This window comes from Sprattus sprattus, assembly GCF_963457725.1.
Source record: "Sprattus sprattus genome assembly, chromosome: 21".
NCBI lineage: Eukaryota > Metazoa > Chordata > Actinopteri > Clupeiformes > Clupeidae > Sprattus > Sprattus sprattus.
This window is the reverse complement of record NC_137919.1, coordinates 8,890,621-8,902,813: the sequence shown is the minus strand read 5'-3', so window position 1 is coordinate 8,902,813 and position 12,193 is coordinate 8,890,621. Positions and strand designations below refer to the sequence as shown.

The 12,193-nt window shown below is 43.6% G+C and overlaps 1 protein-coding gene across 1 annotated transcript in view; it reads left to right on the top strand.

Moving 5' to 3' along the window:
• The first annotated feature begins 446 nt into the window (after nt 1-446).
• The window catches only part of plaa (phospholipase A2-activating protein), a 15,863-nt gene continuing 4,116 nt past the window's right edge, over nt 447-12,193 (top strand). Inside the window, exons 1-9 of the mRNA XM_080860198.1 lie at nt 447-658; nt 1,826-2,019; nt 2,140-2,240; nt 2,811-2,931; nt 6,985-7,152; nt 7,499-7,634; nt 7,873-8,042; nt 8,973-9,124; nt 9,528-9,744. Of these exons, the coding sequence (XP_080716324.1) occupies nt 510-658; nt 1,826-2,019; nt 2,140-2,240; nt 2,811-2,931; nt 6,985-7,152; nt 7,499-7,634; nt 7,873-8,042; nt 8,973-9,124; nt 9,528-9,744 (1,408 nt within the window). The 5' untranslated portion in view covers nt 447-509. The remainder of the gene's footprint in view (nt 659-1,825; nt 2,020-2,139; nt 2,241-2,810; nt 2,932-6,984; nt 7,153-7,498; nt 7,635-7,872; nt 8,043-8,972; nt 9,125-9,527; nt 9,745-12,193) is intronic.

Genomic DNA, 12,193 nt, shown 5'->3' with positions numbered 1-12,193 from the left:
TAAATAATAGACTAAATAATAATAGATAAATAATTTGTGTTGCTGTAGCCAGCCAGGTGTTTGATTCATGATACTGTATAAAAAGAACAATGAAGTGGCTAGCATTTGGTTGAAGACGGGCTTAACAATTCCCTTTTTCGTTCTCAATGTAGACCACTGCAAAAAGTTTAGATTTGCTCATTTTTGTATGTGTTTGAGTGAAGTGAGTAGCCTGATGAGTATTTTAGAATTCAGACAGCTTGTCCAGTTACTATCGAGATGTATTGTTTAGTTCACAAATGCAATTTTTATACAGGTAATATGCACACATTATCCACACGTTGTGCCCTAACATATAGTTGTTATATCAACATGTAAATGTTGGGAAAGTTTTAGCTTTTATTCTGATACATTTTACCGATCGATAACCCGGAAGCAGACATATTTTACGCTACTCCGCACTTGATACTGTTTGTTGGACCTCGCTAGCTTCTCGGAACTGTCAATTCATTGTCCGAGAGTCGCTGAGAATGGCTTCCTCTAGTACATATAGGCTAAGTTGCTCCATCCCTGGGCATGAGATGGATGTGAGGGGCCTTGCCGCGGCACCTTTCCCCGAGGGGGCTTTTGTGTCGGTCTCCCGGGACAGAACAGCAAGAGTATGGGTACCAAATTCAAGGTAGCATGCTAACGCTAGCCTAGGCGGCTAGATTCCCTGTTTTCAAGTGTTGACAGGTGCTAACGTTAGCTAGCTTGTTCCTTGAAAGTATATAACATTGGTTTGGTTGTTGGCTCACACCTGTCAATTGGTTTACCCATCACTATTTTCTGTGTATATTGTTTAGTTTATGCTGCTCTTTGGATATCCAGAAAATAGGTTTCATTGCTTTTCATAGCTACCTTACAAGCCAAAGCTGTATAACGCTGCTATTACCGGCTAATTGGAAAACATCCCCTAAGACTTGGGTAGTCAGGCCAGTTTTCGTGTGGGTGATTAAAGACAAGTGTTCTTTTATCTTAAATGTATACTTATGAACAAATAATTCAGGGTGAATCCATCATGACTGACGTTACGAATTGGAGGGTGAACTGCACCTAGCGCAATTTAAGGACTATAGCTTAGTAATAAGCCTAGAATAATAATCAAAGAAAATGTTTTTGAATTTATAAATTTATATAGGGTGACTGATGTTACGACTTACACTTAACAGTCCACAAGCCAACACTTTACATATCTCTACTTGTATCTTGGGTTGGCAGAGTTAAGAGTTCTAAATGCTTCTAAGATGAAGGACAGTTTTTAATATTTATGTAATTGCTAGGAAGATAAGGACTAGGCTACTCCACATGTGCCATCGATCACAAAAATATATCCATTTATTTTATTGATAAGCCTTCCATCATCATTGTTTTTGTGCCTTCAACAATTCTGTTACTGGATGTTATGAATAATGTATCCATAGAAAACACATGAGAGGCCTTTTGGATCAAATCCATTTGGTGGATCTTATAAGTCTTATAATGGTAGTACACCGGTTTAATATTTTGTACAGTCATTTCTTTTTTTATTCCTCCATGTCCACCTATTGATGGATTTGCCCCCTAACCATTAAATTGTTATTTACCGTCTGTTTCCTCTTTCAGCAAATCTTTGAACGAATGTTGATTTTGAATAAACATGTAACTTTTAACAATACCCTCTGACCTGTAGTGCTTGTGGTTTAGAGATGCTGGTCAATGAATACATGGTAGATATCAACTTAACAGCAGTGTGAGGTTTTATAAAGTTAAACATTTCTGTGACTTTGCCCTTTTCCTCATCCAACATTCTGCCGTCTTCCTGCAGCTCTAGTGGAGGCTTCTCGGAAATGCACTGTATGAACGGCCACACGAACTTCGTCTCCTGCGTCTGCATCATATCAGGCAATGAAACCTACCCCCGCGGGCTCATAGTGACAGGAGGCAACGATCACAATATCTGCGTGTTTTCCCTCGACAGACCAGACCCCCTGTATATCCTCAAGGGCCATAAGAATACAGGTAATAACATGTAGTGGTCTGCTAGAGTTTCTTGATCAGTTTCTGCAAGCAGTAAGTGCTGTAATCTAATGCTGTGTAACCTGACCTCCTTTCTCTCTGCGCATTATTTTCTGTCCGCAGTGTGTTCACTGTCTGCGGGGAAGTTTGGGACGTTGCTGAGCGGCTCCTGGGATACCACAGCCAAGGTGTGGCTCAACGACAAGTGCATGATGACTCTGCAGGTACGGTAAAGCCATTGCTGTATGTAGGGTTTGTTATGATCTCGGGGCTCCACAGTCCCTACTTAAGTCAAGTGCATGATGACTACAGTTACGGTAAAGTAATCGCTGTACTGGTGCCTGGAATAGCATTCAGGGTTTGATGTGATCTCAGCACTCCAGAAATAGTTGCATGGTTGGCCATTTGAACTTGAATGAATCAGCACTACCCAAGTCCCTACTTAGGTTTAGGAATGTCCCCTCTCATCTTTACTGTGTATTGTTTGGTCTCAAGGTTTAGACAGGTTTTGTGTTGTGAACACAAAGTTCCTGAGTTGAATCTTGAATCTTTACCATACAGTACATCTGCTCAATCCCCACTGTTTAGAGGACTTGAACAGAGTGTTCTTCATACTATGTTTTGTTATGTTATGGTAGAGTCTTAGGCGGTGCCTTGTCTTAAACATTTCAGTGCCCTGTATGACTCTGTGTCATTTTGTGCATCTGACAAATGAAAGACTTGTAACTTGTAACTGTGTTTGTTTATGTCCAACCCCCTTGTGTTTATTTATGTCCAACCCCGTACCCTTGTAGGGACACACTGCTGCAGTGTGGGCGGTGGTCATCCTGCCGGAACAGGGCCTAATGCTTACCGGATCCGCCGACAAAACAATCAAGCTGTGGAAGGCAGGCCGCTGCGAGAAGACCTTCACTGGTGAGTCCCACTTGGTGTGGGAGAGAAGAAGTCGGGGGAGTAGAGCGCATTTGTGATGTTATTAGTGTACGACTGTTGGTGGACATTTATCCTCTCCAATGGTGGGAGAGTGGATGTCATTAGCGGTTGTGAGAGGCCCTTCACTGGTGGATCCCACTTTGGAAGTGATGGGAAGTCACAGCGTACTAGTGGATGTCCGTAAATAACTGAGTCTCCCACTGCAGTGGTTGTACGGGATACTTACCAGAGGGTTTAGGTGGTGAAGACAGACTGGAGAGGAAAATGGTAAATCAGAGATTTTTAGCAAACAGAGGGTCTCCCATAATGGGAAATTTCAGAATGCTTACCAGAGAATAGGAGGGAGAGGAGAAGACAGGAGAGGAGGCTTAAGGAGAAGAGAAGAGGAGAAGACAGGATAAGAGAAGAGGAGAAGACAGGAGAGGAGGCTTAAGGAGAAGACAGGATAAGAGAAGAGGAGAATACAGGAGAGGAGGCTTAAGGAGAAGAGAAGAGGAGAAGACAGGAGAGGAGGCTTAAGGGGAAGAGAAGAGGAGAAGACAGGAGAGGAGGCTTAAGGGGAAGAGAAGAGGAGAAGACAGGAGAGGAGGCTTAAGGAGAAGAGAAGAGGAAAAGACAGGAGAGGAGGCTTAAGGAGAAGACAGGATAAGAGAAGAGGAGAATACAGGAGAGGAGGCTTAAGGAGAAGAGAAGAGGAGAAGACAGGAGAGGAGGCTTAAGGGGAAGAGAAGAGGAGAAGACAGGAGAGGAGGCTTAAGGAGAAGAGAAGAGGAGAAGACAGGAGAGGAGGCTTAAGGAGAAGAGAAGAGAAGAGAAGAGGAGAAGATAAGAGAAGAGGAGAAGACAGGAGAGGAGGCTTAAGGATAAGAGAAGAGGAGAAGACAGGAGAGGAGGCTTAAGGAGAAGAGAAGAGGAGAAGATAAGAGAAGAGGAGAAGACAGGAGAGGAGGCTTAAGGATAAGAGAAGAGGAGAAGACAGGAGATGAGGCTTAAGGAGAAGAGAAGAGAAGCCAGGAGAGGAGGCTTAAGGAGAAGACAGGAGAGGAGGCTTAAGGAGAAGTGAAGAGGAGAGGAGGCTTAAGGAGAAGACAGGAGAAGAGGAGAGGAGGCTCAGGGAGAAGACAGGAGAGGAGGCTTAAGGTGAAGAGAAGAGGAGAAGACAGGAGAGGAGGCTTAAGGTGAAGAGAAGAGGAGAAGACAGGAGAGGAGGCTTAAGGAGAAGAGAAGACAGGAGAGGAGGCTTAAGGAGAAGAGAAGACAGGAGAGGAGGCTTAAGGAGAAGACAGGAGAGGAGAAGACAGGATAAGAGAAGAGGAGAGGAGGCTTAAGGAGAAGAGAAGAGAAGACAGGAGAGGAGGCTTAAGGAGAAGAGAAGAGAAGACAGGAGAGGAGGCTTAAGGAGAAGAGAAGAGAAGACAGGAGAGGAGGCTTAAGGAGAAGAGAAGAGGAGAGGAGGCTTAAGGAGAAGAGGAGAAGACAGGAGGAGAAGAAGAGAGAAGGCTCAGGGATAACAGGAGAGGAGGCTTAGGGAGAAGAGGCCATCACGGCATACATCACGGACATCTACATCCAACAGAGGGTCTCCCTCAGTGGGAGGTGTGTGAGATGTTTAGTGTTCGTGTGTTGGGTTTTGTCACTTTTCAAAGAGAGAGTGGGCTCATGGAGGAAAGATGGATGTCCATAAAGAACTGTGGTTCTCAACGCAAGTGTTAGAGATGATGCTTAGAAGTATTTTTTAGTTGGACCCTATTTTCCCATCTTTTTGTGTAACATTTTTTTGAGGGAGAAATATTATGGAAATCGGTCCAGTATTGGTAATCTGTCCTCAGTAACTGTAAAGAAACTGTTAGAAATGACTGTTTCTACAGACATTAGTTCATCTTTTGCTTCTTCTTTCTGGTCTGGTCCAGAGGAACTAATGACAGTAGTAAAGTCTGTCTCTGTAGGGATCCTTTCCACTCATAATAACATTATGAGCCTGTCAGTGGTGAAAACAAGCCTTGAACTTTGACACAGATGCTGGCGGTCGGTGGTTGTAGTGTTCTTCCTCAATACTGGACTGATTTTGATAGTTTTTGTCCCTAGTAAAAATGTTGACTCAAAAAGATGGGGAAATAGGGCCCAGGCTAAACAAAATATTACAGTTCTCTTTTAAAAGGGAGAGAAGAAAGGACTGATTGAGTACATCACGGAACATTAGGGGTTTATTACCTTTACCAACAGAGTTGCTGATGGATGCTTACCAGGGTCTTCAGGGAGGGGGGAGGAGAGGGTATCGTTGCACAGTAATGGAGACTTGTAACAAATAGAGGGTCTCCTGAGGTGGGAAGTTGTACGGGATACTCACTGGAGAATGTATAAGGGTGATGAGCGAGTGCCCATGGAATACAGAGCATCACTAAACACAAGCGGGCATTGAAGGACAACAGAAGGGAGGGAAGTGTACAGAATGTTTACCAGAAGTTGAGTGTGTTAGGTTTTGTAATTGCTAACTTCCACGTGGTATCTAATCTAAGTTCAGGTTTTTGCTCGCAGAAGATTCTGCATTGTTGTGGTTAGGGCTGTCCAGATTGTGACATTTTAGTTTACAAATAATTGCAATTAATGATTTAATTATCTTTTATGTTCACTATTATAGTATCAGTGTTTCCCCTAGGTTTACAGCTTAGGGGGGGGGGGGAGGGGGACGGCGGCAGGGGCGCGGCGCGCCGCGGACACGGACACAAACACTTAAATGAATTATGATGTTCATGTGTTTCTTTGAATGACAGCAGTCAATAAGTATAATTTTACATGTTTTATGGTAAAGGTAACCTTAAATGACTTATTTTGTGATCTGGCGCTATATTTATAAAAAAAAAAAATAAAAAAAAATTTTTTTTTTTTTTTTTTACTTGACCTTCCAGGGGGGGCGGGCGGGGCCGTTGGGGGGGCGGGCCGCCACCCTAATATCATTGTAGGGGAAACACTGAGTATAACCCTAATCATGGTTTAAACACCTTATGAAGAAGAAGAGGCAATTATTGTCATTGAACATAGGAATATACATACAAATGACAGTTTGTCTTAATAATAAACAATAATTGCACATGGCAGAAATTACATAACTAACAACTGAATAAAATTAACAAATTACTGACATTGACCGGTTCCGATAATCAAATTATGTGCTATGGCCAAACACAACCAATCATGCTTCTCACTTTCTAGCGTCTGTCTGTCAATGCTGCCAGCCTTACATGGAAATAGTGTTGCAAATATGATGGTTATGCAAAATGATTGAGGTCAGCTAAAATAATTGCTATACCTGATAGACTTAGTTGTGGTGTCTGTGAATAGCCACTAGGGAGCACTATTTCCCAGTGTTTGGTTATAGTCTGCAGAGGCAGTGAATTGTGAGACTGATTTTCCTTCTGATGAGTAAGGTAGACTGGGTGTGTCATATACTTTACTATATTCAGACAAAAAAAAACTTCTCACAAGATGTCTGTGCTCATTAGTAATATAGAATGGAAATGGAGTTTGAGTGCTGGAGGTTGAGTCAGTCTGAGGGCATTAATACACCGCTGTTGACCTGCTATGTCATTTAGCTGAAGAAGGCCATTTTGGGTTCAGAACTGTCCCCCATTCCATGTTAACTGCTAATGTAGTAATATGAGATAAAGTAATTATTTATAAACGCTTAACTGTCTAAGTCAGTGGTTCTTAACCTTTTTGGAGGTACTGAACCATGCAAGCTTCATCAGTGCATTTGCCGAACCCTTCGTAATTTGAAAAATAAAATATGATTTCTTCAAAACGTAGGTATGTATAAAAACGGCCTGACATTGCTGTGAACCGGGCTATACTGCTTGTGTCTTGACCCCTGCCGAACCCCTGAGAGTGGCTCAACGAACCCCTAGGGTTCGATCGAACCCAGGTTAAGAACCACTGGTCTAAGTGCTTGTTGTATTGATGATCTCTCTCTCTCTCTCTCTCTCTCTCTCTCTCTCTCTCTCTCTCTCTCTCTCTCTCTCTCTCTTTCATCCCCCCCAGGTCATGAGGACTGTGTGCGTGGCCTGGCGGTGGTGAGTGATGTGGAGTTCTTCTCCTGTAGTAACGACGCCAGCATCCGCCGCTGGATGGTGACGGGAGAGTGTGTGCAGGTGTACTACAGTCACACCAACTACATCTACAGTCTGTCTGTCTTCCCCAACGGACAAGGTACACACACACACACACACACACACACACACACACACACACACACACACACACACACACACACACACACACACACACACAATAGAAAACACTTACTAGTTTATTATAAATTGATAAAGATAAAGTGTGTATCATTGTATGTATACTAATTAGGACAATTGTGATTTTGGCTACATCTTTGTCTGTGTGTCTTTCTAATTGTTTCCTCTCACTCTCTCCCCGTCTCTCTGCATTTCTATCCATATCTCTCTCTTCCTCTCTCTCCCTCCACCATCTTTGTTTCTCTCTTTCTCTCTCTGTCCCTCTGTCCGTCCCTCTCTTGTGCCTCTCCATCCCTCTCTCTCAGACTTCATCAGCACAGGAGAGGACCGAACAGTGAGGGTGTGGAGGCAGGGCGATTGCGTTCAGACCATCCGCCTGCCCGCCCAATCAGTTTGGTGCTGCTGTCTGCTGGCCAATGGGGACATTGCAGTGGGTGCCAGGTACCTCCCACTATGCTGACCACATTTATTTACATGTATTCATGTAGCAGACGTCCTTCAGCTGACTTACAGAACAGGAAAGGTGTAGACATGATCAGGAACAATGTGCTATAGTAAAATAAACGGCACGTGTCTTATTTGTTGTTATGACTAAATATGTACCGGAGAAACTTGAGAAATGCACACAGGCACATGGGTGGAATGCATGTGGGTAACCATGGTGACTCTTCCTCCCTAGCGACGGCCTCATCCGAGTGTTCACCGAGTCAGAGGAGCGAGTGGCGAGTGCACAGGAACTGCAGGCCTTTGAGGATGAGCTCTCCAAAACCACCATCGACCCCAAGACTGGAGACCTGGGAGACATCAAGATGGAGGAGCTCCCTGGGAAAGAACACCTCAATGAACCAGGTGAGGTTTGGTCTTTTCCACGACCTCTGAACCAGGTGAGGTTTGGTCTTTTCCACGACCTCTGAACCAGGTGAGGTTTGGTCTTTTCCACGACCTCAATGAACCAGGTGAGGTTTGGTCTTTTCCATGACCTCTGAACCAGGTGAGGTTTGGTCTTTTCCATGACCTCAATGAACCAGGTGAGGTCTGGTCTTTTCCATGACCTCAATGAACCAGGTGAGGTCTGGTCTTTTCCGTGACCTCTGAACCAGGTGAGGTTTGGTCTTTTCCACGACCTCAATGAACCAGGTGAGGTTTGGTCTTTTCCATGACCTCTGAACCAGGTGAGGTTGGGTCTTTTCCATGACCTCAATGAACCAGGTGAGGTCTGGTCTTTTCCATGACCTCAATGAACCAGGTGAGGTCTGGTCTTTTCCGTGACCTCTGAACCAGGTGAGGTTTGGTCTTTTCCACGACCTCAATGAACCAGGTGAGGTTTGGTCTTTTCCACGACCTCAATGAACCAGGTGAGGTTTGGTCTTTTCCATGACCTCAATGAACCAGGTGAGGTCTGGTCTTTTCCGTGACCTCTGAACCTGGTGATTACTTCTGTGGCTTCTCCCTGCCTCTTAACCTGCCATGCATTACCAAGTAATGCTGGTTTAGGTTACAAGGGTTTGTTCATGAAACTTTGGGAGCATAGAAAATTAGGTTGGAAATAGATAACCGTTTGGAGCTATTGGAGATTGACTTGAATAAATTCATACATTTACTTATTTAATATTATGAAATGTGTATGTGACATATATTAGTGTTGTATTAGTTGGGCTTTCTACATGGTTCTGAGCAATGTTTGGTTCTTGTGTGTGTGTGTGTGTGTGTGTGTGTGTGTGTGTGTGTGTGTGTGTGTGTGTGTGTGTGTGTGGTGCGTGCGTGCGTGCGTGCGTGAAGGTAACCGTGATGGCCAGACACGACTGATCAAGGAGGGGGAGCACGTGGAGGCGTACCAATGGAGCGTCAGTGAAGCCCGCTGGATGAAGATCGGAGACGTAGTGGGGGGCTCTTCCCAACAGAAGTCGGAGAGGGTCATGTACGAGGGCAAGGTGAGCACCCCAAAAAGACACCATTCCATTTCCCCTCACTCCAAGCCCCCCTTCCTCTCCCTTAAACTCACATTCAGTGATCTGTTGTGTTTCTCCTTACTGATGAAGGTTGTAAAAGACTCGGATGATTTTGGTACAGCTTCTGTGTCTTGATGACTCCAGTGGTCTGTTAGTTAATGCAAACAATTCTGTTAACTGCAAATATATAGGAATAGTAAACAGTTACCAAGTTACAAAAAGTAACCTCAGTTAAGTCCCTCTATCCCTCCGTCTCTCCCCTGATGGTGCGGAGTATGACTTTGTCTTCACCGTGTGTGTGTGTGTGTGTGTGTGTGTGTGTGTGTGTGTGTGTGTGTGTGTGTGTGTGTGTGTGTGTGTGACCATCTCTCCCCCTGGTGGTCAGGAGTATGACTTTGTCTTCACCATCGATGTGAACGAGGGCGGGCCTTCCATGAAGCTGCCCTACAACGTGGCGGAGGACCCGTGGCTGACCGCCCACAACTTCCTGCAGAAGAACGACCTGAGCCCCATGTTCCTGGACCAGGTGGCCAACTTCATCATCGAGAACACCAAGGGCCAGACGCTGGGCCCCGCGCCCTCCTCCAGTGACCCCTTCACTGGTGAGTTCCTGGGGCGTCTGCAGTCAGACCTCAAGGGGCCCCCCAGGGCCTGATGTTTGTCATAGTGTGCTTTGAAGAGTGTATTTTTTTTTTTTGTAAATCAAGTTTTTATTAAGTTGTTGGTGTTTGACAGTGCAACATTATACATTGTGAGACATTTCTTATTATTCACATTACATGGAACATCTGTGGCATAGCAAAACAAAGATGAATTAAAAATACAGTACAAATAAGAGTACAAATACCATTTGTGTAAAGGATAGTAACATATAAGAACTAGAATGCGTTTCGTGAACGAACTGCGAGAGTGTGCTTGCTCTGTGACAGAGAGAACAAGTGCCTATGAATTAACATGTATTTACATCTACTCAATCAGTGTAGTGGGGCCTTCTTCCAATATATTTTAGCAAGCAACCAAGCTCAACCATTATATTTTGGCTCCACTGACGTTTAGACATATGAGGGTATCTCAGAGTTTCGTTATACTGGCTTACTGAGCTAAGTGAATTGTTGAAATTGCTATCTTGGTAAAAGGAAACATCTCTGCAACAATATTGGAATGAATGCGGTTACATAGCCAGCTTTACTTAAAGTTTATTGTAAGATAGGCCTATATGTTAGACTTAATGCAGTTAGAGTTAGACTGTAGGTCTAGTATCAAACGTAAGCAACACTTTTACTGTATAGCTAGAGAGCACGTGTATCACATTGGTTTATAGTCTGTCAAATTAGTTCTAGTTATTGGTGTTCGTTGGCATAAAAAGTTAGTCTTCTCTTATAAGCCTATAGTACATCTGATTAGAGCTAGCAACCATGAAAAACCTCTTCTGAAACTAAGAAGGATAACTATGACTAAATGTGACTAAAACTAATATGCATTTTTGTCTTAAGACTGAATCTAAAATAGCTGCCAAAATTAATACATCTCAGTGTTCATTTTGGCAGCTATTTTAGATTCAGCAGCTATTTTAGATTCAGTGCATATTAGTTTTAGTCACATTTAGTCATAGTTATCCTTCTTAGTTTCAGTCTAGTTTTCGAAAACTGAGCACACTACAACAGCTACATCCTCAAACGTTTTTCAGTTAACCTAATGATTCAAGGTCTCTCATGAATCATTACTCCCAGGACACGGGTTAATGTTAACTCACGCTATCGGCCACAACAAGTTAACCATTCTTTCAGTATAAGCAACCTTTGCATAGCCCCGCACAGCTAGGATAGCTAACGTTACCGTAGTAGGAATACAAGCCTTAGCTCACTTGACCACACAACTAAATTCATGAATTACTTCACAGGTTTACTTAACAACTTGAATTAAGGAAAATGATCCCCCGTTACGGCTAGCTGAAACTGCCAGTGGATACTCCCGTTACGTAGTGTTAGTTAGCCTTTAGCCCCGTACTCAGATGTTACAGCTGCTTAACACAGCTAGGATAGCTCTGCTTAACACAGCTAACGTTACCGTAGTGGGAATACAAGCCTTAGTTCACTATATCCACACAACTAAATTCATGAATTACTTCAAAGGTTTACTTCACAACTTGAATTACGGAAAATGTCGTCTCCAACGTTAACGTAACGTTAATTTATATGTTAGCTGCTACGGCTAACTATCAGTTTCCATTAAAATTTCAGTCAGTACACTGAAAATGCTTCCATTCAACTCACCTTAACGAAGTGGAAATACGGTAGCTAGGTTAGAAACTGTAGTTACTCTTATTCTTTCTCAAAGTTGAATTGAGAGGGACAGAGAAATACGGTTCCTCTTATTCTTTTTCAAAGTTGAATTGAGAGGGACAGAGAAAATGCGGTTCCTTGGATTTGGCGAGCGGAGGTGTCAGTGAGAAGCACAGCTGCAAGCCAGTTTAATGACCCTGTTATGACGTCATAATGGCAGAGACCTCTGCCATGCAAGTCTATGGAGAAAAAAGGGGATGAAAAAGAGGGATAAAAAAGGAGTGGCATGGGGTACCGCCACGAAAAGTCATAGCAGCTTGCACCGGATCGGGCCGCACGTTTTGGTGTTTGAATGGCGTCTCTAGCTCAATCGGGCGAGGAGTAGTTAGCTGCAAGAAAAACGTACGGAATAAATAAATAAATAAAGAAAACTTGACGATAACAATACTGTGCTTCCCTTCGGGCAAGCACACTAATAACTATGGCGCCCTTTTTATATTATGTCCATGCTGTGCAATGCTGCTGTTCTTACTGCCAGTGATTTAAACAGTCACAGAGTTTGAAAAGATGATATAGTTCTACCAAATGCATTCAAATTAAAGCCAACATGGCAGCACTCTATTTTATCCTATAGACATTTAGCGTTAGACCTTTTGGTTTAGCATTCAGTAGGAAGAGGTCAAAGGTTATCAATGTGTGCAGTTTTTAGATTACGTTCGACTTGGACCCGAGGGGGGGGGGGGGGGGGGGGTTAGTGTTCTATACCTTC